At 38.6% G+C, this 27611-nt stretch overlaps 1 protein-coding gene across 3 annotated transcripts in view; it reads left to right on the top strand.

Moving 5' to 3' along the window:
• Positions 1-27611, top strand: part of LOC126472401 (pleckstrin homology domain-containing family D member 1-like) — a 185571-nt gene that overhangs the window by 19685 nt on the left and 138275 nt on the right. For all 3 annotated transcript variants that reach the window (XR_007586406.1, XM_050099935.1, XM_050099934.1), the window contains exon 6: positions 5209-5385. Coding sequence is in view for 2 of the 3 variants with exons in the window: in XM_050099935.1 (XP_049955892.1) it covers positions 5209-5385 (177 nt within the window). In the remaining variant the exon portion in view is untranslated. The remainder of the gene's footprint in view (positions 1-5208; positions 5386-27611) is intronic.

Here is a 27611-nt window from a genome sequence, read left to right as displayed (position 1 = left end):
TGCCTTGTGTTGCGCCATTTGCAATACTCGCATGAATTTTTTGGCTTTGCATCATCATCAAATCTAGTTTCGTGCTGTGGCTGTATCTTGAATTCTTCCTTTAAAAGTTCCCAATTCGTTTTATGTGGTTTGTATAGTCACTCGTGGTTGCTGGATGTTAGTGTCTAAATCATTATCTATGCCTGTAATTGTAATACAAATGAGATTATGGTCACTTATTGAAAATGCATCACAGTCCTTCCAGTTTGCAATGCGGTCACTGACTTTCAAGTTTGAAAGGGTGATAGCTATATTTACCAAAAATGCAGCAACCAGTTGCATATTTGGTAATTTTATGGTTTACGGTCACTGCACGACTTGGGAACCACACGGAGCCCACCATTCATAGCTATATTTGTTGCTGCACCATTGTGATCTTGAAAAGTAGGAGGGCTGAGAGATCTAATTGTGACAGGAAGGCTAAACTCGTGTGTGGCATCCTGAAGGCAAAGTCCTATTTCATCAACAACTCTGTGTCAGTTCTGTCCACCCAGTACTGCTGCTGTTTTTAACTTTTCTATATGTGGTTGTATCTCCTGACTGTGTTGAAAACGTTGATTCGTTATGTAAAGTTTTGTGAAGGCAGTAACAATTTGTGTTACCACCATATGCTCGTCACACAGTTGATGTGTTTTCGTCAGTTATATTTTTGTGTGGCACAATAATGGCAACCATTGGATGGTGACCTGATGTTATGATTTGTGCCATAAATGACGTATGGGATAATGCTTCTTGATGTACAATATGGGACCTGTATACATAGTATGTGTAGGTCCATCTCCTCTTAACACTTTCCCAACTAGCTGTATTACCATGGCACTGCATGTCGCGTTGACCTAGTTGATTTTAATCGGCATTTAGAGTTAGGTATATTGCAAAAGCCATTGCTCACAGTGGCAAAAAAAAAGGCTGCATGCTTTCAGTGGACCAAACTGGACAGTAACTGATTGGAAGCATGTAGTGTGTTCCGAAATTCTCGATTTAGTCTTTTTGTCAAATGGTGCAAGAATCAAGTGCACTGACAGCACGACAAGTGATTTAACCATGCAATGTGTGGAGGGTGTAGCTCAGACATTAGTGGTTCTGTTATGGTGTGGGGATGTTTCCCAAACCATGATTTGGGCCCACTCATTCAGGTTGATGTCACTATGAACCAGAATGTTTATTGCAAAATTCTTGGTGACAAAGTGTTGCTTGTTCTTCACGTCTGCATAATGAATGCGCTGAGGATACTTCTACCTTCCAAGATGATAGCACAAGCCTGCACACATACATTTCCAATCTGATGAAGACTCTAGCACCCTAGCACACCTCAACAAATCGCTAAGGTATCCGATCCAAAATCCATAAAAATGTCTGGTACTTCTCGCAGTGTCAGTTGAAATGTAGGAGTCAAAATCCCTGCAGTCTATGGGATGTAATGCTATTGATCAATAAGTGTATTCAGCAGGCTGTGGCATACATGAAGAAACATGTTGAATTTCAGCTTCACCACACTGAGATAATTATCAGGGCTAGAGACCCAGTGTGAATCTGATGTCTATTGGGGGGGACCAGTATTTTTTTGTCTAGTATGCTTATAAAGTTATTGAGGACTGGTTCAGTGTCTGTTTACACGATACGGTACCAGATTTACTGAACTATGGATAAGTGGACAGGAAATGAGAAAGTGAGAATCTCTGCCAATCAAAAGGAAATTAATCACAAATATTGCTTTAAAATTACCTGGACTCTTAAATTCAAGGACTGAAGGATCCCATTAACATCATGGTTGTAAACAATATTCATTTCAAATGTATCCATATTCAAAACCAAATAAATAGGTGCTGTCTATTGACACAAATAATGAAAGGTAGGCAGATGAGGAGCAACTCCATGGCGCAAATTAAGCAGCAGCAGTAGCTTTTTTTTTTTCTCAATGTAGCCCGATTTCCTCCTACACATTTTTTAATATGTTCATTTATAGTACACGTAAGCATTGAGTGAAAATAGCAATCCAGTGATACTTCATTGTTAATACAAACTGTGGAATTAGTTTGATTTGGCCCACATTTCTTAATATTCTCCCCCCCCCCCCCCCCCCCCCCCCCCCCCCAAGATCAGACTAACACTCTCTCTCTCTCTCTTTCTCTTAATTCTAACCTGACTGCAGTAATATATTTCATGTGGAAAATGTTCTTGCAATAAAGAAAGTATTCTAGACAACTCCAGTTCTGCTTAATTTGTTAATGGCTCCAATTTCAATATTGGGTGGTACAGTTCAGGTTTTCCTAATAAGAACATGGGTATTAGTTTTTCCAAGTTGGAAATTTGTCAAACCCAAGAATTATAACAGCAGTTGTCAGTAGTAAGCATCCCACACATTGTTTCTCAAATTGTGGAAAAGCTGTAAATGTGGTTGGTGTGGGAGACTTCCCTGCTACATTTGCTATGCTTTCCTTGCTCGATATAGTTGTCGTTAGGTCCTGATAAACCTGCATGATTTGTATCAGTAGTTGTTGTAAGTGTTCCATGGTAGAAAAACCTACATTCCCACCTAATTACAAAAATGTTTTAAGATTTAATTTGCATGTGTCATGTGCATTAAGTCATTGCCACTTCTGTCAAGGCAAGTTGCATATGAACTAGCAGGGATGTGTCCTGGTTAATTTACAACAATATATATTTACATTATACTCTTCAGAAACTGTGCAAGCTAAATTAAGTTCATATTCCGAAGTTCTGCCTATGACAAACTTGTTGGTTGGTTGGTTGATGTGGGGGAAAGGACCAAAGAGCAAGGTCATCAGTTCCATCAGGTTAGAGAAGGCTGGGGAAGGAAATCGGCTGCATGCTTTCAAAGGAATGATCCCGGCATTTGCCTGAAGCAGTTTAGGGAAATCACAGAAAACCTAAATCAGGCTGGCTGGATGCAGGTTTGAACCATTGTCCTCCTGAATGCAAGTCCAGTTGGCTAACCACTGCATCACCTCACTTAATCCTGTGACAAACTGAATCCAAAATTGTAGCACCTAAGTTTAGCAGGCAGTACACTCCATAGATTGCATCACAATTGACTCATGCCAGTCATGTGTGGCTTATAGAATTCTGCTGCGATCCTGTCAGAGGGCACTCCTGATGACAAAAGTCAGCTGAGTAGTGGTGCCACAGCGGTCGACAGCAGTATTGTCCCAGCTACACGGTTTCCATAGTAACGTTGGGTCAAGTACTTCAGATGAGGATCAAGGCACTTAGGACGTGTGGAAGAAGATTTGTATAATATTTATGTTTATAAATATATATTATGTATCCTCCCCCCCCCCCCTCCTCTCTCTCTCTCTCTCTCTCTCTCTCTCTCTCTCTCTCTCTCACACACACACACACACACACACACACACACACACACACACACACACACACTCACATCCTTTAGGATCTTCTCACTGTCAGTGTATGGAACAAAAGTATGTGTAAGCTAATCTGTCTGTATATGAACTTAAGGTGTTCTATGTGTGGAAATTGTATATGAGTTGGTTGCTATTTCTGTTATCCTTAAATTCTGGACCAATATCATTTGAGTTATCGTCCTCTGATGAGAATTTCTCCACTGCTACTATATCTATACTGAAAGTATCTAGTTTTCAATGTTGTACTAAATTAATGGAAAGCATTCCCTCTCATAAGTGATTATATTGTTCCATCAATTACAGTACTTAAACACCTCGTACCATATTTGTATGCAATTTGAGTTATGATATTACATGTGCTCACAACAACTTGAATGACAGTTCTCTTTAGAATGACAGATCAGCTTCCTCTCTTGTTTCCATGATACCTGTCATCAAAGTACTCATTGCCCTGTGGTGCGTAGTGCTTGTAATCTTGGATGAGACTATATGGAATAAACCCCCTAATCAGCAGTTACCTTGAAGTGTGATAAAGCAGCTATTGTCATGCCACCTTGCAGAAACGCAAGCAGTTCATGCACAAACCAAGTAAAATTTCCAAACAGTACACAATTCTACACTTACTATTCAAACTAACAAATATTTTTGTGTCCACAATCATCATTCACGTATACTATAGACTTGTAGCACATCACTTTCCCATAGTGATATCTTACGCTGCACACAGCACACTAATAAAATTTCCATTGTTGTTACTGATAAACAATATCATCTCATATAATTGAGTCTGACTCAAGGGAATTTCTTCAGTAGTCCTTACATTTCTTAATACTTTAGCCTTATGTCGTCCATGTTGGATTATTGTAAGGAACTGCGATTGCTTATGACAATAAAAGTTCAAATAAAAAAGTTATCTATGTCAGTCACTCATTTTATTTATCCCATGATGTGTTTTGAGAGTTTACACTCACATTTTCAGGTGGAACAATATTATGTTACTTTTTTGCTAGCTGGATGCAACCAATTGTTTGTTGTTTCATTTCATTGCAAAAACATATAACTGACACCCGTTAGCACAATATGGAACTAAGATTATAAATATTAAACAGTGGTAGAGTTATTTGCAATCTGTACTTATGACAAACCGCAGAGCTCTGTGCCCTGGAGCAGATTGTAAGTAATTCCATCACTGTTTAAAATTTATAATCTTAGTGCCATATTGCACTAACGAGTGCCTGTTATATGTTTTTGCAATGAAATGAAACAACAACAAACGCTTGGCTGCATCCAACTAGCAAAAATGTAACATGATATTGTTCCACCAGAAAATGGGAATGTAATCTCTCGAAAGCATCATGGGATGAAATAAAATGAGTGACTGACATAGATAACTATCTTATTTGAACTGTGTCATTTTCATGGAGAATGATATTTTTGATATTTTATTCAGAAAACTTAGTTTTTCTTAAAATTTGTTATGTTTATCATACCTTTCAATCCTTTGTTGGTATCCTGTCCTCAGCACTAGAAGTGAAGCAGCTTGCATATACAAAAATTTGAGATTTACTCATTTTATATGTGTGACAGTGCAATTGATGTCCAATTTCTTGACTTTAAATGCTCTGTTACATACCATGTAGTAGACATCTGTGTTAAAGTAAGCTCATAGTTTAACTTTCTGTCCCCATCAAGGCCATTAGACACAGAGTGATACTTTTATTGCTGTGTTTTGAGATGTAAGTGTTATATTATCTGGGTAATGTGAAAAATTTTTCGGTGCTAGGAATTAGAGAAATTGAATCTAATCCTTGATGAAGAAAAATGCCGACTTCAGGAAACCATTGCAGAATTTAAAAAGGAGCACGAAGCTATGAAGAGAGAATATGAAGAAACCATATCAGCATTGCGATTAGTACAGCAGGACAAAGAAGCTTTGGAACAAACCACAAGCGATTTGATGGTAAGTTCAGGACGATATTATAGTGATACTTCAATAATGTTATTATCGTCTCTCTCTCTCTCTCTCTCTCTCTCTCTCTCTCTCTGTGTGTGTGTGTGTGTGTGTGTGTGTGTGTGTGTGTGTGTGTGTGTGTGTGTGTGTACAGTCTGTTGTGATAACAAAATCTGCTGCTTGCATGACTAAAAGTTTAGGAATTTCTGCTGACACGTGATTGGCCTTGCACTCTAGTTTTGTTGATATCAGGCTCTGATATTTGAAGCACCAAGTTCCAAGTTCAAACTGTTGTGAGGTTTAATACTGTTCACATATCTTGGCAAACTCTTTATGCCCTGGCAAGTTGCCATAGTGATGTATGTGTAGGAAGGAGGGCTGTGGGGCAGTGTGCAGTGGCAAGGGGCACTGTTCCACACTATGCTCCAGCCCATACAATCATTCTGTTGCTTCTGTCTGTAGTGTGTAGTTTGCGATGTGTGTAGAACTTTTAGTGTTGTCTTTCATGTTAGTTTAGCTGTGTTAAAAGTACTTGGCTACTGTAGTGTTCAATATTGGTGGTGAAAGTACTTAGCCACAATAATGTTCATTATTTGTGGTATAAAATAAACATAATGTTAACAATCAACAGTGGTAGTTTCCTGAGAAAATGAATTTTCAAAGAGAGAGTGCGAAGCAGAAGCAGTGGCTTGAGTGTTGCACTTACCCCAGCATCTCTAGTTTCCAAGATCGGCAATGGCTGTAACATGTGGCATGGGCCAGAGAGCACACTAGTAGTACTGCAAAGTATGCGCCATCCCTCAGTTTGCTGCAGCTCTCAAACTACTCTATCTTGTGCCAGCTTCTTCATCTCCAAATAAGTACTGCAACCTACATCTTCCTGAATCTGCATAATGTATTCCTCTCTTGGTCTCCTTCTATGATTTTTCCCACCCACACTTCCCTCCAATACTAAATTGGAGATCCCTTAATTTCTCAGAATGTGTCTTATCAACTGATCCCTTCTTTTGGTCAAATTGTGCAACAAATTCCTTGTATCGCCAATTCTGTTCATCATCTTCTCGTTAGTTACGTGATCGACCCATCTAATCTTCAGCATTCTTCCATAGCACCACATTTCAAAAACTTCTATTCTGTTTTGACCAAAACTGTTTAAGGTCCATGTTTCACTTCCAGATATGGCTACACTCAGACAAATACCATCAGAAAATACTTTCTAACACTTAAATCTATATTCGATGGTAACAAATTTCTCTTCTTCAGAAATGCTTTTCTTGCCATTACCAGTCTACATTTTACATAATCTTCTTCAGCCATCATCAGTTATTTTACTGCCAGTATGGTGAAACTCATCTATGACTTTAAGTGTCTTGTTTTTTAATCTAATAACCAGAGCATCACCTGATTTTATTTGACTACAGTCCATTATCCTTGTTTTGATTTTGTTGATGTTTGTCTTGTATCCACCTTTGTAGACATTCTGTTCAAATGCTCTTCCCAGTCCTTTGCTGTCTCTGACAGAGTTACAATGTCATCGGCAAACCTCAAAGTTTTTATTTCTTCTCCCTGAACTTCAATTCGTACTCAGATATTTCTTTGGTTTCCTCTACTGCTTGTTCAGTGCACAGGTTGAGCAGGATACTGTGGGCTATATGCAGTGACCAGTTTTCATCCAGACAGCTGGGGCAGTTCATTCGTTTGTTCAGAAGGGGAGGTCAACAATCATCTGCCATGACAGAATTGACACACATGCCCTGCAATCTTTCTCAAATGATTTTACAGAAACTGTTCAGTAAAAAAGAATTCATTTTTTCTTTACTTGTAGCTTTATATGTCCAGTTCATTATGATATGCCCACCATTTGGTTAGTGGTCATATTTATTGTGATATTTACGTGGAAGTAAGACATAGCTTGAAATTTGAAAGTCACTATGATTTTCTGTCTGATGCATACTACATAGTATGTTACTGAGTATGAAATTTAGCTAACATATTGAATTTTTCTGTAGACTGGACTGGAGGTCTCTGCCTGTCAGCAATTTCGAGAAAATTGATCTGATGTTGTAGTGCTATCGCACCGTGCCAGCGATAAAGCCAAAGTGAAATATCACAACATTCTTCATATTTCATAAATGGTTCGAGATATTAAAATGAGATTTTGGCAAATTATAGCACAAAAAGAGGAGAGTATTTTGCCATATGGTTATTATGCAAAACATCATTATCTACTGTGTTATTGCCCTAACTACAGACCTTTGCGATGAAAGAATGTAATTTTTAAGGGCCACCAAAAGCTGGTGAAACAAGAAATTCTATAGTTTTTGGAAACAACATAAATGAAGTTATTGCACATTTATTTTGTGCCAAGGACATGCTTTTTCATTAGATGCTGACCTTACTTTTCCTCAGTTCCTCAGTTAATAAACCACTGTTTCAGAATTCTCTCACAAGTGCATCTGCACAACATGTTAGTGAGGTGAGACTGTGTAAACTCCGCTGAGTTTTGGCAAAAGAAGCAAATTTTAACATGGTAACAAAAGAAATGTGTAGGTTGTACTCAAAATTCCCCACTTGTGATTCTTCTCTGAAAGTTACAAATGGTTAACAAATCAGGGGAAAATAAATCGTTGCATTTTTGGCAGAATTCTCTTTAGGTACAAACCAAAGAAGAGGCGACTGCTCTTTTTGAATGGTCACTGTGCACATGTGGGTGTGGAGGGGACCCTACTTAATATTTCCCAAGAATGTGAGTTTTTCTGTTCTTCTGTAAAGAATTTGTGTTAGTATTTTGCAACCATGACTTATAAAATTGTTAGTTCAGTAATTTTCACATCTGTCAGCAACTGCTTTCTTTGGAATTGGAATACTACATTCTTTTTGAAGTCTGAGGGCATTTTACCTGTCTCATACATTTTTGCATGCCAGTTGCAAGAGTTTTGCGTGGCTGGCTCTCCCAAGGTTATCAGTAGTTCTGACGGAATATTGTCTACTCCCTGGGCCTTGCCTCGACTTAGATCTTTCAGGGCTTTGTCAAATTTTTCTCATCTCTTCTTCATCTATGTCCACTTCCATTTCTACGAGTATAATATTGCTTTCAAGTTCATCTTCCTTGTATAGACCATCTGTATACTACTTCCATCTTTCAGCTTTCTCTTCTTTGCTTAGGACTGGTTTACCATCTGAGCTCTTCATATTCATAAAGCTGCTTCTCTTTTCTCGAAAAGCCTCTTTGATTTTCTTGTAGGTGGTATCTATCTTTCCCGTGGTGAAATATGCTTCTAAAACCTTACATTCATCGTCTAGACATTCCTGCTTAGCATTTTTGCGCTTCCTTTCAGTCTCATTTTTTAAACATTTGTATTCCCTTTCTCGTGCGTCATTTGCTACATTTTTAAATGTTCTCCTTTCATCAGTTACATTCAATACCCCTTGTGTTATCCAAGGTTTCATACTAGGCCTTGTCTTTTTTACCTATTTGATCATATGCTACCTTCACTTTGTCATCTCTTAAAGCTAATCATCCAACCTTTTTCCAATTTCTTCAATTTTAATCTATAGTTCATAACCAGTAAATGTGATCAGAATCCCCCCCTTGGAAATGTCTTACAGTGTAAAATGGGGTTTATAAATCTCTTTCTAACCAAAATATAATCAATCTGAAACATTGTTAGCGATGATTAAATTGTGTTCTGTGCAAAATTCTACCAGGCAGCTTTCTATTCCATTCCTTTCCCCCAGTCCATTTCTATCTGCTATTTTTCCTTCTTTTCCTTTTCCTGCTATCAAAGCAATTCTTCAATCTTGTCGTCTTCTGCGGAGCTAGTTGGCATGTAAACTTGTAGTATTGTAGTAGGCGTGGGTTTCGCGTCTATCTTGGTTTCGATAAGGTGTTCACTATGCTGTTCATAGTAGCTTACCTGTATTCCTGTTTTCTTGTTCATTATAAGACCTACTCCTGCATTACCCCTATTGATTTTGTATTTATAACCCTACATTCATCTGACAAGAAGTCCTGTCTCTCCTGCCACTGAAGGTCAGTAATTCCCACTATATCTAACTGTAACCTAACGATTTCCCTTTTTAAATTTTCTAACCTACCTGCTTGATTATGGAATCTAACATTCCACGCTCCGATCCGTAGAATGCCAGTTTTGTTTTTCCTGATGATGACATCCTCCCAATTAGTCCCTGCCCAGAGATCCAAATGGGGGACTATTGTACCTCCAGAATATTTTATCCAAGAGGATGCCATCATCATTTAACCATGCAATAGAGCTGTATGCCCTTAGGAAAAATTACAGCTGTAGGTTCCCCTTGTTTTCACCCTTTTGCAGTACCAGCACAGCAAGGCCATTTTCTTTTATGTTAAAAGGCTAGATCGGTCAATCATCCAGGCCATTGCCCCTGCAACTACTGAAAAGACTGCTGCCCCTCTTCAAGAACTACACATTTGCCTGGTCCCCCAACAGATACCCCTCTATTGTGTATTGCTGAGGCATGCAAGCCACCCCATCGACCGCAAAGTCCATGGATCATATACTATAGTATACTGAGGCAACTTGGTCAACAGCTTCAAGTCATGATGTATCCTGCAGTTTGCTCAGACTGCAGGTGTGCTCAGTTGTTGTCAAGTCTCCAAAGTGAACACTCCAAAAATGACTTTACGAAATCCAGATGCTGATGGCTCCAGCTATGCCAGTATGGATACGTGTGATTGTCTTTGTGTGGAGTGCATCTGGGCATGAGGCATTACTGAGGTGCCAAAACTGGTTGTCTAAATAAAATAACTTTGAAAAATATCCCACTGTGTGTTCATTTTCCTTGGTAAATAAAGGTTATTATCCACATTTCATTTCTGTATAAGGCTGCACTCCAGAAAAGACTTGTCAACACGTAAATTTATATTATACATTAACAAGTTCCTCTTTTTCAGAAATGCTTCCCTGGCTATAGTCAATCTGCATTTTATATCCTCTCTATTTCATTCATCGTCAGTTATTTTACTGCCCAAATAGCAAAACTCATCTGCTACTTTTAATGCCTCATTTCCTAATCAAATTCCCTCAGCAATTATCTGATTTAATTTGACTGCATTCGATTACTCTTGAAAACAAGGGTAATCAAATCTTCTGTTAATGTTCGTCTTACAATCTCCTTCCAAGACACTATCCATTTCATTCAGTTGCTCTTCCAATTTCTTTGTTGTCTGTAAGAATTATGATGCCATCATCAAACGTCGAAGATTTGTTTCTTCTTCCTGAACTTTAATTCCCTTTGCAAATATTTTCATGGTTTCTTTCACAGCTTGATCAATATACTGATTGAATAGTAATGGGGATGGGTTACAACCATGTCACACTTCCTTCCAACTGGTTTCACTTTCACAACCTTTTACTCTGGTAACAGCTGTCTGTTTCTGTACAAGTCGTAAATAATCTTTGGGTCCCAGTATTTAATCCCTGCTATCTTCAAAATTTCCAAGATTGTCTTTCTTCAGTTTATCTTCTACAATAAGATATAGTGCCAGTATTGCCTTGTGCGTTCCTGCTTTTATCTGGAACTGAAACAGATCTTTCCCCAGGTAAGCTTCCACCAGTTTTTCCATTTTTCTGTAATTAACTCATGTCAGTGTTTTTCGACTATGACTTATTAAACTTATGGTGTGTTAGTATTCACTCTTGTCAGCAGTGGCCTTTTTTGAAAGTGGAAGTGTTACATTTTTCCTGAAGTTTGAGGGTAGTTTGCATGTCCCACAGTTCCTGAAAACTACGCGTAAAATTTTTGCATGACTGGCTCTCCCAAGGATCTAATAATTTTGAGGGAATATTGTCTACTCCATGCTCCTTGTTACCGTGTAGGTCTTTCAGTGTTCTGACAAATCTTCTTACAATATCATATCTCCAATTTTCACCTAGTTCCTCTTGTTTTTCTGTAATATTATCCTTGAGTTTATTTCTCACGTGTAGACCCTCTACAGGATGTAAATAAATTCCTTTTACAGACTCTGAGGACAAGTTCCTTACACCATAATAAGGAAAAAATGTTTAGTTATCATGGGCTTGAAAATGCGTGCCTTAAGAGCCATGAGCATTTATTTAATAGAAGAGATGTGTTTCACATTAGCGAAGATGAGGAATTCCTCATAGCTCTTTAAGTATATGTTTTAGAGCCCATATTTACTTGAAATTTTGTTCTTGTTTTCATCCATACTACCTCCTCCCACAATATGGAAAGCAAAGATTTTCTGTCACACTCAGATTTTAGATGTTTGTATACCCTTTCACTTTTTTCATGAGCAGCATTTTTATATTTTCTCCTTTTGTCAGTTAAACTTGATATCTCTTGTGTTATCCAAGGATTACTACTAGGACTTGTCTTTTTACCTATGTGATCCTCTGCTGCCCTCACTATTTCATCTCAGAAAGCTAACCATTTGTCTTCTGCTGTATTTGTTTCCACTGTTAGTGGTGTGTAACATTGGTTAATACCCCCTCTAAAACTTTCAACAACCTCTGGTTCTTTCAGTTTATCCAGATTACATCTCCTTAAATTTCTACTTTTTTGCCATGTCTTCAGCTTTAATCAGGAGTTCATCACCTATAAATTATGATCAGGGTCCACATTTGCTCCTGGAAATGTCTTACAGTTTGAACTCTGGTTTAAAAATCTCTGTCTTACCATTGTGCACTAACCAGCATGAAAAATACACTTAAATTTCTTACAGAAACTGAATTTTATTTTAAATTTATGACACTTTTATGATCCTAATCCACTGTCATATGATGGAATATTGTGGTACAGTCCCATCTAAATGTCCAACAATGAAGGAAGAAGGTCGATTATAAACAAATTTAACAAATTAAGCCAGGGACGGACACTTCAAGGAAATTTTGAGTAAGCTCATAAAAGTAATACACGTCTGTTATTATGATATACACATTATGCTTCACTTCACAGACCTCAGAGACAATGTTGGAGACCTCTGTTTGCATCTTCAAAAGTGTTTATTGCCACCTCTTGCACCAGTGACAGCATTTAACCTTTCAGGCATGCTCCTGATTAATGTGGTAATGTCCTGTTGATGAATCATTCTCCATTCTTCCAGGAGGGCGTTTTGTAGGTCTTGTAGGGTCTCTGGATACTACTGACGGGCTCTTCTCCCCAGCTGGTCCCAAACGCGCTCAGTAGGATTCAAAACAAAGTTTTGAGCTGGTCAACCCATAACTTGAATCTCTGTTTCATCTAATAACTCTTGGGCAATTCTCACAAAATGTGGGTGTGCATTGTAAAGCATTAGTGTAAAATTACCATCAATAAATGGAGTGAAAGGTATGGCATGGACCAGAAGGATTTCCTCTACATACCAATGTGCAGTAAGGCTCCCATGCTCCACAAAGACCAAACCCACCCTTGCAGCTGTATTGATTCGTGCCCACACAACCACAGAACCACCCTGAAAAGGTATCCTGCATGAAAAGGCAAGGGTAATACCCTTCCTCTGGTCTTCTCCAGACTCTCTCTCTCCTGTCAGGTGATCGGAGGCCAAATCGTGACTCATCGGTGAACAGCACGACCTGTAGCAAGTCTTTTGGACTGGACTGAAGATAGGCTTCCTCCAGTCTTCGTCAACTCTTACTAACAGGTGACCTCTTGGATGTGGTGGAGTCAATTTTGTGCTTTAATAGTGGTTGTGTGATGGTTGCGGAGAACTTGAGGTTCTAAGAAGCAGCCATTTCTTTTCTATGTTGCTCTTCTTGGGCCTGTTCCTGGATCTCCTTGCAAAGCCTTTAGTTTCCCTGTACCTTTGCACGCTTCTCGAAATCGTGGAAGGTGTAGTCTTCAACACTTCTGCAACGTAATGCATGCTGCGGCCATATTCCACCAAAGCAACAGTTTTTTCAGAACTTAACGGCATGTTTACTCCAGAAAGCTGATTACAAAATTCACAGAAAGATCCTACAAACACGTGTGATTGAAAGGGGGGTAATTCAGGATACGACAATAAGCAGTACAAGAGTGGGAAAACATTATTCGCTCACATTCAATGATATGTTTTCTAGGTTGCCTGGGATACAACAGTTGAGGCTAGTGTAATAAACAATCAACGCTTCATTGTTTGCTCGCAATCCCAATAACATACCCCATCTCAAAAAATTGGTTGGAGTGCTTCACTCTGATTAAGTAGATAATTACACAATGATCTCACATAATTTGTTGGGTGTTGCTTTTTTTGTGCTGGTCAGCGTATGATCAGTCTGGACCCTTGAAGTGCCCCCTGGTGTCCTCCACATATATAACCCTCTTTCACAATTCTTAAATTCAATTAAGTGTTTGCAATGATTACATTACACTCTGTGCAAAATGCTACCAGATGGCTTCATTACTTTCCCCAAGTACATGTCCTCCTACTGTTTCTCCTTCTCTTCCTTTTCCTACTACTGAATTCAATTAATGCATCACAATTAAACTTTCACTTCCCTTAATTATCAGAATAATTTATTTTATCTCGTCATATATTCTTTCAATCTCTTCTTCATCTGCAAAACTAGTGTGCAAATAGACTTGGAGGACTGTTCATAGTAGATTATCTGCATTCTTATTGTCTTGTTGATTATTGAATCTACCCCTACTTGAGTTAGTATTTACAATCTTGCACACATCTGATCAGAAGTCCTGTTCTTCCTGTCACCACACTTCAATAATTCTCACTAAATCTAACTTCCACCTGTCCATTTCCCTTTTTAAATTCTCTAACCTACCTACGCAGTTAAGGGGCTTAACATTGCACTCTCTGACTCATAAAATTCCAGTTTTTTTTTTCCTGATTAAAACATCCTCTTGAGTACCTCCCCTGTGGTGACGCACATCGGTGACTATTTTGCCTCCGAAATAGTTTACCTAGAAGCATGCCATTATCATGAAGCCATACAGTAGACTTGCATCTGCCAGTCGTAAAAGGCAACGAAAAGAACAAACCACCAATAGGGCTAACGCCCCTTTTAGTGTGATTAGTTGGTTCAGGACAGAACTAATGAAGCCTCGGACAAGCGCTGTCATATTCGGGGACGACGCTTGAACCCTATGCCCGCCCACAATGGTAACGATACTGCTAGCCAACTGGAAAATGATTTAAATCCAAATATTGGTGTTTTGCAGGATATGCTTCCTGCAACCACCCTAGAAGGAAAACAAAGACGGAGGATGAGATGGTCAGATGAAGTTAATCGACACCTCATGTTCTGTTATTACCAAGCAACAAACCTAGGAACCAACGCAACTGGCTACATATCACAAGTATACGCAACATTTATTACCAGAATTAGTTTTTAACAGAACAATGACTAGCTGATAACAGGATACCCCAGTCAGAATTAGAAACCATCAAACAACAAGTACAACAAATACTGGAACAAAATAATGCGCAATCAGAAGAAGAAGAAAATACAGTAATGGACTCAAACATCCCAGAGCAAACAAACAAAGAACAACACGCATCAATTAAACAATCAGAGGAAAACAAAATCTTAAGACAGCCACCAGAACAAGCACAAATAGAACACGAAGTGACACATATGTTAGATATAGAAGAAAAATTTCAGCTGACATATATAGAATACAAAGGCACAAATACAGACATTAGACCATTCTTGCATAGACTGCCAAATAACCCACAAGTCGAAACAACAATAAAAACTATCAACACAATCATACACAACAAAATAAATGAAAACACAACTATGGAAGAGTCACAACTACTGGTTTATATAGGAGCACTCACTACACTAAATATACACACTAGGCAGAGATCAGAACCAGCCAACACACAGAAGAAACCCACAAAACCAGCATGGCAACACAGGCTACAGATCAGAATAGAAAAACTGAGAAAAGACATCGGACAGCTAACACAATTTATAAGAAATGAAATGTCAGAAAAAAACGAAAAAGGTTAGGTAAAATCTCACAACAAGAAGCGATAGAGCAATTAGATGAAAAGAAGCAGAAATTACAAGCATTGGCCAAACAACTTAGAAGATACAAAAAAAGTGAAAATAGAAGGAAACAAAACCAAACATTCAACACAAACCAAAAGAAATTTTACCAGACAATAGATAACACACACATTAAAATAGACAATCCACCAAACATAACAGACATGGAACACTTCTGGAGCAACATATGGTCAAACCCGGTACAACATAACAGGCATGCACGGTGGATACAAGCAGAAACAGATGCATACAAGATGATACCACAAATGCCTGAAGCGATAATTTTGCAACTTGAAGTCACCCAAGCAATTAATTCTACTCACAATTGGAAAGCCCCTGGAAAAGATAAAATAGCAAATTTCTGGCTAAAGTAGTTCACCTCAACACATTCACATCTAACTAAATTATTTAACAGTTACATTGCAGACCCATACACATTCCCTGATACACTTACACATGGAATAACTTATCTGAAACCTAAAGATCAAGCAGACACAGCAAACCCAGCTAAATATCGCCACATAACATGCCTACCAACAATATACAAAATATTAACTTCAGTCATTACACAGAAATTAATGACACATACAACACAGAACAAAATTATAAATGAAGAACAAAAAGGCTGTTGCAAAGGAGCACGAGGATGTAAAGAGCAACTAATAATAGATGCAGAGGTGACATATCAAGCTAAAACTAAACAAAGGTCACTACACTACGCATACATTGATTACCAAAAAGCTTTTGATAGTGTACCCCACTGATGGTTACTACAAATATTGGAAATATACCAAGTAGATCCTAAATTGATACAGTTCCTAAACATAGTAATGAAAAATTGGAAAACCACACTTAATATCCAAACAAATTCAAATAATATCACATCACAGCCAATACAGATTAAGCGTGGAATATACCAAGGAGACTCATTAAGTCCTTTCTGGTTTTGCCTTGCTCTGAACCCACTATCCAACATGCTAAATAATACAAATTATGGATACAATATTACTGGAACATACCCACCCAAAATCACACATTTACTATACATGGATGATCTAAAACTACTGGCAGCAACAAATCAACAACTCAACCAATTACTAAAGATAACAGAAGTATTCAGCAATGATATAAATATGGCTTTTGGAACAGACAAATGTAGGAAAAATAGCATAGTTAAGGGAAAACACACTAAACAAGAAGATTATATACTGGATAACCACAACGACTGCATAGAAGCGATGGAAAAAACAGATGCCTATAAATATCTAGGATACAGACAAAAAATAGGAATAGATAATACAAATATTAAAGAAGAAATAAAAGAAAAATATAGACACAGACTAACAAAAATACTGAAAACAGAATTGACAGCAAGAAACAAGACAAAAGCTATAAATACTAATGCTATACTAAATTGACCTACTCATTTGGAGTAGTGAAATGGAGTAACACAGACCTAGAAGCGCTCAATACACTTACACGATCACAATGCCACAAATATAGAATACATCACATACATTCAGCAACAAAAAGATTCACATTAAGCAGAAATGGAGGAGGAAGGGGATTTATCGACATAAAAAACCTACATTATGGACAGGTAGACAATTTAAGAAAATTCTTTCTAGAACGAGCAGAAACTAGCAAAATACACAAAGCAATCACTCATATAAATACGTCGGCTACACCACTGCAATTTCATAACCACTTCTACAACCCTTTAGATCACATAACATCAACAGATACGAAGAAAGTAAATTGGAAAAAGAAAACACTACATGGCAAGCACCCGTATTATCTAACACAGCCACACATCGATCAAGATGCATCCAACACGTGGCCAAGAAAAGGCAATATATACAGTGAGACGGAAGGATTCATGATTGCAATACAGGATCAAACAATAAACACCAGATATTACAGCAAGCATATTATTAAAGATCCCAATACCACAACAGATAAATGCAGACTTTGCAAACAACAAATAGAAACAGTAGATCACATCACAAGTGGATGTACAATACTAGCAAATACAGAATACCCCAGAAGACATGACAATGTAGCAAAAATAATACATCAATAGCTTGCCTTACAACATAAACTTATAAAACAACACGTTCCCACACACAAGTATGCACCACAAAATGTACTGGAGAATGATGAATACAAATTATACTGGAACAGAACCATTATAACAGATAAAACAACACCACATAACAAACCTGACATCATACTCACCAATAAAAAGAAGTAATTAACACAACTAATCGAAATATCCATACCCAATACAACAAATATACAAAAGAAAACAGGAGAAAAAATTGAAAAATACATCCAACTGGTTGAGGAATTCAAGGACATGTGGCATCAGGATAAAGTTGACATTATACCAGTTATACTGACAACTACAGGAGTCATACCACACAATATCCACCAGTACATCAATGCAATACAGCTACATCCAAACTTATATATACAAATACAGAAATCCGTAATTATTGATACATGTTCAATTACCCAAAAGTTCCTTAATGCAATGTAACATATACCGTACAGTTAAAAGGAAGTCACGCTTGATCAAGGTCCGCGTCACTTTCCATTTTTGACCAGATATAACGTCTGAGAAAAGAAAGAAATAATAATAATGTGCTGAAGACACTTAAATACTAAACTATCAGAGCAAAAAAACAGGAAAAAAATAATTTTATTTACAAAATATCCACAAAAGGTGTACAATCACCTAGTGAGTACTAGTTTTCCGCCCTACGAGTCCGGGGGTTAGAATAGGACCAAGGCATTGCTGCCTGTCATAAGAGATGACTAAAAGGAGTCTCACACGTTTCGGCCATTATGTGATGGTCCCCTGTATGGTTTGACCTCAATTTTCAAAATTTTCCCTAAGAGCGAGTCGATCGGAGAAGGATGCCTTACATGGTTCATATTGTCCATCATGCGCTGAGACCTCTTGTCTCCTTCGTTGGCATGGATCTGCGCTTCCGCTCATTCTCCAGCTATTGTGCGAGGTCACCCTCCTGGATGCATTTTCCTCCATCCTCTGTGTATTATCGCTTTCTGCACTGTCAACGATAATGGACTACTTAGCTCGTTTGTGCCTGATATCCAGCATGGTAGCCAGTCCATTGTGGTGAGGCCACCATGTATGCTGCTGGTTGTAGCCCCCTGACCACACAGGGGTCACTCAGCTGATGCCTGCACCGTTAACTCCCCATGTATGCCAAGGAGTAGATGCCCGTCACCCTGGGGCATTGGGACTCCCGGTAATGGCCATCCTGCCAGGTGTCCTTTGCTGTGGCTGGGTGGTGTCCGTGGGGAGGGCCCCTGGTTGGAATGGGTGGCATCAGGCCGGATGACACGCCATGAACTGTAGTACGTCATCTCTTGCTGGTGGTCAAACAACAGCAGTCTCTAAGCGGTCAAGGTCTAACTTCAAAGTTAAGAAATATGACCCCACATCGTTTCCCCCCATGGCCACACCATGGGAAGAACACCAGGCTAAGGATGGCAGCGAAGCTTATCCGGTATCTCATATGTAAGAGAGTTGACAGGGTTCTTAGTTTTTTGTGGAGCATTTAGAGGACAAGTTTGGGGAGGCAGAGGGCTTGTCCAAAATGCAGTCAGGGTCGGTCTTGATCAAAACAGCATCCTCTGCTCAGTCACGGGCAGTACTCACCTCTGACAAGCTGTGGGATGTTTCTGTTTCCATCAAGCCCCATAAGTGTTTAAAATATGGTCCAGGGTATCATATTTCAAAGGGACCTTCTTTTGCAGTCTGATGATGAACTGCATGCCAGTTTAGAATGGCGAGGTGTCCATTTTGTCCAGTGCGTCCACCGGGGTCAGAGGGATAATAAATAAGGTTGCCACTGGTGCCTTCATCTTGATGTTTGACGGTGACACATACCCGAGAAGGTCAAGGTGATGGTCTACCGCTGTGACGTAAAGCCATATCCCTCCCCTGATTTGGTGCTTTAAGTGCTGGAAGTTCGGCCATATGTCTTCCTGTTGTACTTCCAGTGTCACCTGGTGGGATTGTGGATGTCCTTCACATCACAATACTTCCTGTCCCTCACCTCCCATCTGTATCAACTGCGGAGAGTCCCATTCGCCTTGATTGCCAGACTGCAGGATTCTCCAGAAAGAAAGAAAAATAATGGAATACAAGACCTTGGATCGACTGGCCTACACTGAGGCTAAGAGAAAATGTGAGAGGCTACATACTGTGCATATGACATCAACCTATGCCGCCGCTACGACAACGGTTCTGCCATCTTCCATTCTGCCATGTACAGTTGGCTCTCAGAGCCGTCAGACCCGACCTGCCCCTTTGATGGTGGGGGAGGGGGGGGGGGCACTTCCCTCCCTGTTGCTCCTGCACAACCTACTTCAGGAGCAACCCCCCCCCCCCCCCCCCCCCTCCCAACCATCGGGCATGTCAGTGTCAGTCCCCACTTCTCAGCCAGAGAAGCATAAGTCTTCTTTGGCTCCTCTCACCAGGAAGTGTCCCCACACTAGTGCTTTTAGGGTGGAGGTTTTAATGTGTTGCAGAATGGCTGGCTTCTCGTTTTTATTCTCATGGTCAGCCAGCCATGGTAATCTGCTCTCTTGTTTTGATCTCTTCTACATGTTTCTTGCGTGTTTCTATGGTTTTCTTGTCCGATTATGTCCATTTTAGTGTTTGTTGCCCTTCTGTCATTCTTGTGGTTTTCTCCTTTCTTCCAGCTGTGTTTTGTATGTCTCGATTATTTTACTCCCACTCTTGTGCAATTATTTTAATCAGAATGAGGGACCGATGACCTAGCAGTTTGGTCCCCCCTCCCCCACCCTCTTTTAAACCAACCTTAGCACCAGTTTCGTACCAATAGTTAGTTTATGGCCATAGCCCTAAGTGTGCTGTTGAACAACATTAATATTTGAAGACTATATAAGTTATATAAAAATTACTAATGCGATTCAACTCTTATTTATTGCAACAACTTAAACTATTATTACACTTTGAATTGCACAAGAGTCCCTTGCTTTTACAACTGCATTTATTTGTGGAACACTTCCTTTTGCAATGACAGCGTGTACAGCCTTGTCCCCCGCTTCTCGGATTAGCTGCAACTGCTTCTCAGCGACATTTCTTAAAAAGAAATCTCATCAATGGAAAGTAACTTTTGTTTACAAATTATGAACTGATTATGTGTGTAAAGCTGCTTGAGGGTACCATTTTTATTTGTCAATTTATAGAAGTCTGAGTCTTCTATTCCAACAACAACCGGTAACACATTACGGCTATCTGTACAACCACGGTCAACATCAGGGACTTGTATTCATACATTATCACCAATTTGAGCAGGAAGAAATTGCTTTTGTGAGGTTCGTAACATCTTTGTTGCTTGCTGTAGAAGATTTTCTTTCGCGGCCTCTCTTTTTGAAGAAATCAACTTGTGTTTTCAGACAGAATTTGATGGAAGACATTGTAGGTTGTAGGTCCTCTTCAATATTTTTCTTTGGTATATGGTTTTTGGTGTGACCACCGCTCATATATATATATATATATATATATATATTAGAGGGAAACATTCCACGTAGGAAATATATATCTAAAAACAAAGATGATTTGACTTACCAAATGAAAGTGCTGGCAGGTCGACAGACACACAAACAACCACAAACATACACACAAAATTCAAGCTTTCGCAACAAACTGTTGCCTTATCAGGAAAGAGGGAAGGAGAGGGAAAGACGAAAGGAAGTGGGTTTTAAGGGAGAGGGTAAGGAGTCATTCCAATCCCGGGAGCGGAAAGACTTACCTTGCGAAAGCTTGAATTTTGTGTGTATGTTTGTGTTTGTTTGTGTGTCTATCGACCTGCCAGCGCTTTCGTTCGGTAAGTCACCTCATCTTTGTTTTTATATATAATTTTTCCCACGTGGAATGTTTCCTTCTATTATATATATATATATATAAAAACAAAGATGATGTGACTTACCAAACGAAAGCGCTGGCACGTCGATAGACACACAAACATACACACAAAATTCAAGCGTTCGCAACAAACTGTTGCCTCATCAGGAAAGAGGGAAGGAGAGGGAAAGATGAAAGGAAGTGGGTTTTAAGGGAGAGGGTAAGGAGTCATTCCAATCCCGGGAGCGGAAAGACTTACCTTAGGGGGAAAAAAGGACGGGTATACACTCGCGCATATTTAAAGACCTTTAAATATGTCTGCTTGTGTCTGTATATGTGTGGATGGATATGTGTGTGTGTGTGAGTGTGTATACCCGTCCTTTTTTCCCCCTAAGGTAACTCTTTCCGCTCCCGGGATTAGAATGACTCCTTACCCTCTCCCTTAAAACCCACATCCTTTCGTCATTCCCTCTCCTTCCCTCTTTCCCGATGAGGCAACAGTTTGTTGCGAAAGCTTGAATTTTGTGTGTATGTTTGTGTTTGTTTGTGTGTCTGTCGACCTGCCAGCACTTTCATTTGGTAAGTCACATCATCTTTATGGTTATTACAAATGATTGAAGCAATTTCACAGCTCTACAATAACTTTATTATTTGAGATATTTTCACAGTGCTTTGCACACACATACAAAAACTCAAAAAGTTTTTTTAGGCATTCACAAATGTTCGATATGTGCCCCTTTAGTGATTCGGCAGACATCAAGCCGATAATCAAGTTCCTCCCACACTCGGCTCAGCATGCCACATCAATGAGTTCGAAAGCATCGTTGATGCGAGCTCTCAGTTCTGGCACGTTTCTTGGTAGAGGAGGTTTAAACACTGAATCTTTCACATAACCCCACAGAAAGAAATCGCATGGGGTTAAGTCGGGAGAGCGTGGAGGCCATGACATGAATTTCTGATCATGATCTCCACCGCCCCGAAAATTCAAAGCGTTTGACTTTGCCATCGGGTGTCAGGGCTTGTAGCAATTGTAAACGGTAAGGCTTCTGCTTTAGCCTTTTCCGTAAGATTTTCCAAACCGTCGGCTGTGGTACGTTTAGCTCCTTGCTTGCTTTATTCGTCGACTTCCGCGGGCTATGCGTGAAACTTGCCCGCACGCGTTCAACCGTTTCTTCGCTCACTGCAGGCCGACCCGTTGATTTCCCCTTACAGAGGCATCCAGAAGCTTTAAACTGCGCATACCATCGCCGAATGGAGTTAGCAGTTGGTGGATCTTTGTTGAACTTCGTCCTGAAGTGTCGTTGCACTGTTATGACTGACTGATGTGAGTGCATTTCAAGCACGACATACGCTTTCTCGGCTCCTGTTCCCATTTTGTCTCACTGCGCTCTCGAGCACTCTGGCGGCAGAAACCTGAAGTGCGGCTTCAGCCGAACAAAACTTTATGAGTTTTTCTACGTATCTGTAGTGTCCCGTGACTATATGTCAATGAATGGAGCTACAGTGAATTTATGAAATCGCTTCAATCATTTGTAATAGCCCTGTATATGAGCATTAACAGTTTCTTCAAGCTGTTCTTCGGTTTCAGAAGTATTGGAAATTTCTTCAAATTCTTCTTCACTTTCAATATTTGCAATTTGTTCGCCAGGCAAAAAAGATGATGCTATGCCTCTTCTTGCTTTAATGCCAAACATGGCTTCATAATTGTATCATTATCGTTCATCCATGCAGTTAGTATATTCTGTATATCCTGATTGGCCCTTTCACCTGAGCCTTGTGTTTTACTGTGACGAGGCTTTCCATGAATTATTTTAACATCTTTCCACATAGCGCATATTTCGGATATGACTTGATTACTAAATTCTCTACCATTATCTAATTATAATATTGCTGGTGCGCCAAATGTTAAAAATATTGAAAGAGTGTGATGCGCTACTTCTTCAGCTCTTTTAGTTTTCAAAGATCGTAGCTGGACAAACGTAGGTAAATGATACACCATTACGAACTTATATTCGCCATCTCTCTTTGACTGCAAATCTATCAGATCAACTTGACATCTTGAGGTTAATTCAGAACTAACCATTGGCTTCACAACAATATCTTTCATAGGTGCACTGTGTTTCATTTGACACTGTTTGCATAAATTTAAATACAACATTACAACTTCATATGTAATATTTTTGTATTTAACTTGCAACTCTTCAAGCATACGTGTTCTTCCTCCGTTGCCTATTCTGATGTGAGTTTCATATAGTATACTGTACAATTCTTCATTGGTAACATGATACTGTATGTTCGTTTCCTCTGGTTTTAATGGCATAATTAACTTCTCTTCATCATTAATTTTTAAAACATCAAAACGTTTTAATTGTGTGTAATCCAAAGGTGTGTTGCATTTAATTTTAGCAGAAACCACTTCAGAAAGTATTTTAGAATACTTTTCGTGAGAAAAATAAAAACAATTTTCTTCTCGTTTACCCACAATTAATGCATTTAACTTTTTGTGAAAAAGATCACAATTTACTGCCGTATCCATTTAGTATAAATTAGGGTATTGAAAAAAAAAAAAAATAAATAAAACGTTGCTCGCTTTATCAAAGCTTGCAGAAGACTGATAAAGATGATGGATTCGAGCAGAACAAAGGATTTGGCGGGAGAGAGCCAGTCGCTTGTTTTTTTGACTCTTCTGTTTTGGACCTCCTCCAGAGCATATCTGTGATTGTTGACACACAGTGGAGAGGGTCCGAATGTACAACAATGTAATGAAATATTTGATCTTTCACCGACGTATTTGGTATCTCTTGACATTCTCTGGTGAAAGTCGACTTTCTCCAGTTTCGATCATTCACGGTAACATATATGTGAGTTGTGTAGAATATCAGATAAATTGTATTTACCCAGTACATTTGGATTTATTTATCTGTAGCGTACTGTTTAGTCTTGAAAACTATTACAATGGGAATAAGTATTGCATCCCGAACAAATTTTACTAGAAAAATTGTGATAAAAAAGTTACTCAGTTGAGCACAGATTCCAGTCATTCAGTACTCACCACAGAGACAGAGGTTTCTATGAAACAATTTTATTTTAAATACTCATAAGTGTACTTCCACCACAATCACTTATCTTGTTCGACTGCCATCACTGTCTTTTGCCTAATTATGCAGTACCAGGACCGAATCTCTATTGCGATATCCAGTGCTCTGGCGCAAGACAGCTTCAATTTTCTTGACATAAGATCCAAATGAGCCAAAAATAGCATCTCGTCTACTACTCACTCACTCACTCACCATTTTCATCCGTCACATTCACTCTGACATAAAATTGAAAACAAGTTACCAAATTAAATTGAACTTATATATATATATATATATATAAAATCGAAAACTATCCAGACATTACAAATAAACTAAATGCATAAAATTAAATGCCCAATTCACTGGCTTAGTTCAGAATTTGATCTCCACAGTTATGCAAGTGGCGATATATGTAATTTGACCAGTGTGTATCCTGACCAACTGCAGTTATAACAAGCATCTGCAAATGAACACATCGTAGTTGTTATATAGCCAGAACTCTTCAAGTATACAATGCTAACCCTGTCCTCCTCACAATATACTGATGATGTAAATTATTATAAATAGGGACAAGAATGTTTTATGTCTACATGATCCACACACAAATATTACCCCACATTTCGTGAGTCATTACTGACAAATCTCATATTCTACTCCCACTTCCCATGAACCAGCTTATCTTTTACCTAACTGCTGAATAGACAAATTATCATCACCTTGTAAAATTGTAACAATAGATAAAAAAACAAAATTCTTCAGTAAACATTCCTGAATGCAACAAAACATTATTAGTTAACCCTTTCACTTCTCCAAGCGTGCTCTATGCGTTCCAGGCTGTGGCAGCTTTTGTTGTGGCTTTACTGCTCACCAAATGCTGGTGCCTGTGATGAGAGATGGTATTCTGGCCAATATGAAACACTTATCATCTGATTTTTGTAAACTTTGATGAGAAAAAATTTGATTTTTTTCATATTTATAGTTTTATATTTTGTCTCGATAAAGAAGTGAATTTCTTTTTATTATATGTCATAATGAGTGTGCTGAATTAAATTACATAAAACATTGTTCAAAATTTTAAAGAGTTTGGTGAGGTAAAACCCATTGTCTAAACTTTGTGTATGGTTAATTTTAGCTCGTACATTGCAGCAGTGAAAAGTAGATAATATATCGAAATTTTATTTAAAATTGAGAGCAGAATGATATCTCATTTCCTTCTCGAGTTATTCGGTTTTATGTCTGAAGGACAGTCAGAAGTAATACACCTTCATTTCCTTGCGAATGGCGAATCGTGTAGTCATAACGATTGTCATATCTCAATAGCAATTTAAGCTATCTTCTTCTTCTTCTTCTTTTTTTTCCCCGTATGATAGCATGCAATGTAGCACCTATGTTGCATAATAAATACTCAAAACTTTTATTCGCTGAGATATGGAATTACCTCTTCCGCAGCAGGGAGAGGTCAGCGGCTCGGGATGCATTCTGACATCCATAGCACTGTAGGAAAACTCATCTGGCGCAACACCAGGGGAACAGTGCAGCAGGATGTGTTTACACACCCACAGCGGTGAAAGGCTTAATAGAACTGCAAATCGAGAAAACACACACAGAATTAAACGCTTAGAATCATGATTAATATGCACTCCATTCACACCCAGCACATTATATTAGTTTCATAAACCTAAAGATATATATAAATTCCTTTAATTGTAGTTTAAATGTAGTCTTACTGTCACACTTTGTCTAATCCACCTTTTTACTGTTCTTTTTCTTCTCTCTTACAACCGTTTTCTTTCCACCAACAATTCATAACAAATTTACTAAAAAGTTATCTTTATAAGGAGCTGGCTTTATGTTTGCTGTTCTGTCTTATTCTTCCAGTGACTCTGTTCCCAGTTGACCTTAAAGTAATTTTTAATGTATGTCTCCCTCCATGACCTGTTCTCATGTACTTTGCATAACAACTTCCTAGAAAGCTGGATTTATTGGCTTTCCAATAATTTGGTGCCATTTACTGGCACAGACAAATTCTTTCCAGTCTAATTATAATCATTGTACATCAAATAATCCAACACTTTGCTATCTAATCCTCCTTGTAACCCATTACTTCAGCATCATTAACAGCCTTTTCACTCTTTTCATCAATTCAGCCATGTGTACTTGACATTGTGTAACTATTTCCAATCATGCACCTGTATTTGGTATTAACCCCCTTGGTTCCACAGCACTGTATACCATTTTCTTTCTTTTTATTTATTTTATAGATTTATTTTTATTTTATTTTATTTTAGTTGTTGTTGTTGTTGTTGTTGTTATGGATCTTCAATAATTCCCATGCCTTTTGCCTATTCTGTTTCATATGTAGATTTTATAGTAAGTCACACCATTTTGTACTTCTGGAAATTGCTACAGCATGTAGGAGGTATTCTTCGTTTTGGGTTGTTTCCTCAGGGAATGGCTCACTGTTAAATAGTTACTCATATCTCTTGGGAGAGACTTGCAATATTCATCAGATTCTGGGATGTAGTTAGGTCTGCCTCCTGTAGGAATATATTTAAGTGAGAGATGACGTGGACACATTCATCATACATTTCTGGAGATGGAACTTCCATGTCAAGTTCTTGTATGAAGGCCTCCATTGTTCTTTCTTGAAGTTAAATTTATTTTAAACTGGACCATCTCTTGTGTCACAACTGCTCCAACAGAACACGTGATAGGTCAATGCTGAATGTAGTCCCATGATGTATTGCAACAGTAAAAGTTACCTATTACTCCCTTTGTTGATTGAAGGTTGTAGTGTAACTGTTACCTGTACAACTGTGCCCTCCATAGCCGCACCTCCTTTGAAACTGGTTGAAAAGACTGTGGTGGTGACAGTTTACTAATAATAGTGTTGTCCCACCAGATTTGCAGTTGAAACACTTAACTTGCACTTAGATGTTGACTAATCTATTGTTTATGGCCTGATCAAGTCTGATTTACCTAAATTATGGGCAGATAAACAGGTATCCACATACTATACTCATGCACATTTGGAAATAATGCTGTTATTATTCAGAGACTATTGTCACAATGAGCATTAACCATTATTAGAACAAACACTGCCAATGTGAATAGTTACAAGTTCGCTGTAAATTTTTAAATAACAGCCACTGAATCTTTGAGTAATCTCTCAGACGTGAAATTTAGATAACAGTCAGTACAGTTTCTGATTTCTGATGTGTACTGAAGTTTGTGGTACATTATATCATATTTTTGGGC

The sequence above is a fragment of the Schistocerca serialis genome, chromosome 1 (genome assembly GCF_023864345.2).
Source record: "Schistocerca serialis cubense isolate TAMUIC-IGC-003099 chromosome 1, iqSchSeri2.2, whole genome shotgun sequence".
In the NCBI taxonomy this organism is placed as follows: Eukaryota; Metazoa; Arthropoda; class Insecta; order Orthoptera; family Acrididae; genus Schistocerca; species Schistocerca serialis.
This window is presented reverse-complemented; position numbering and strand designations above follow the sequence as displayed.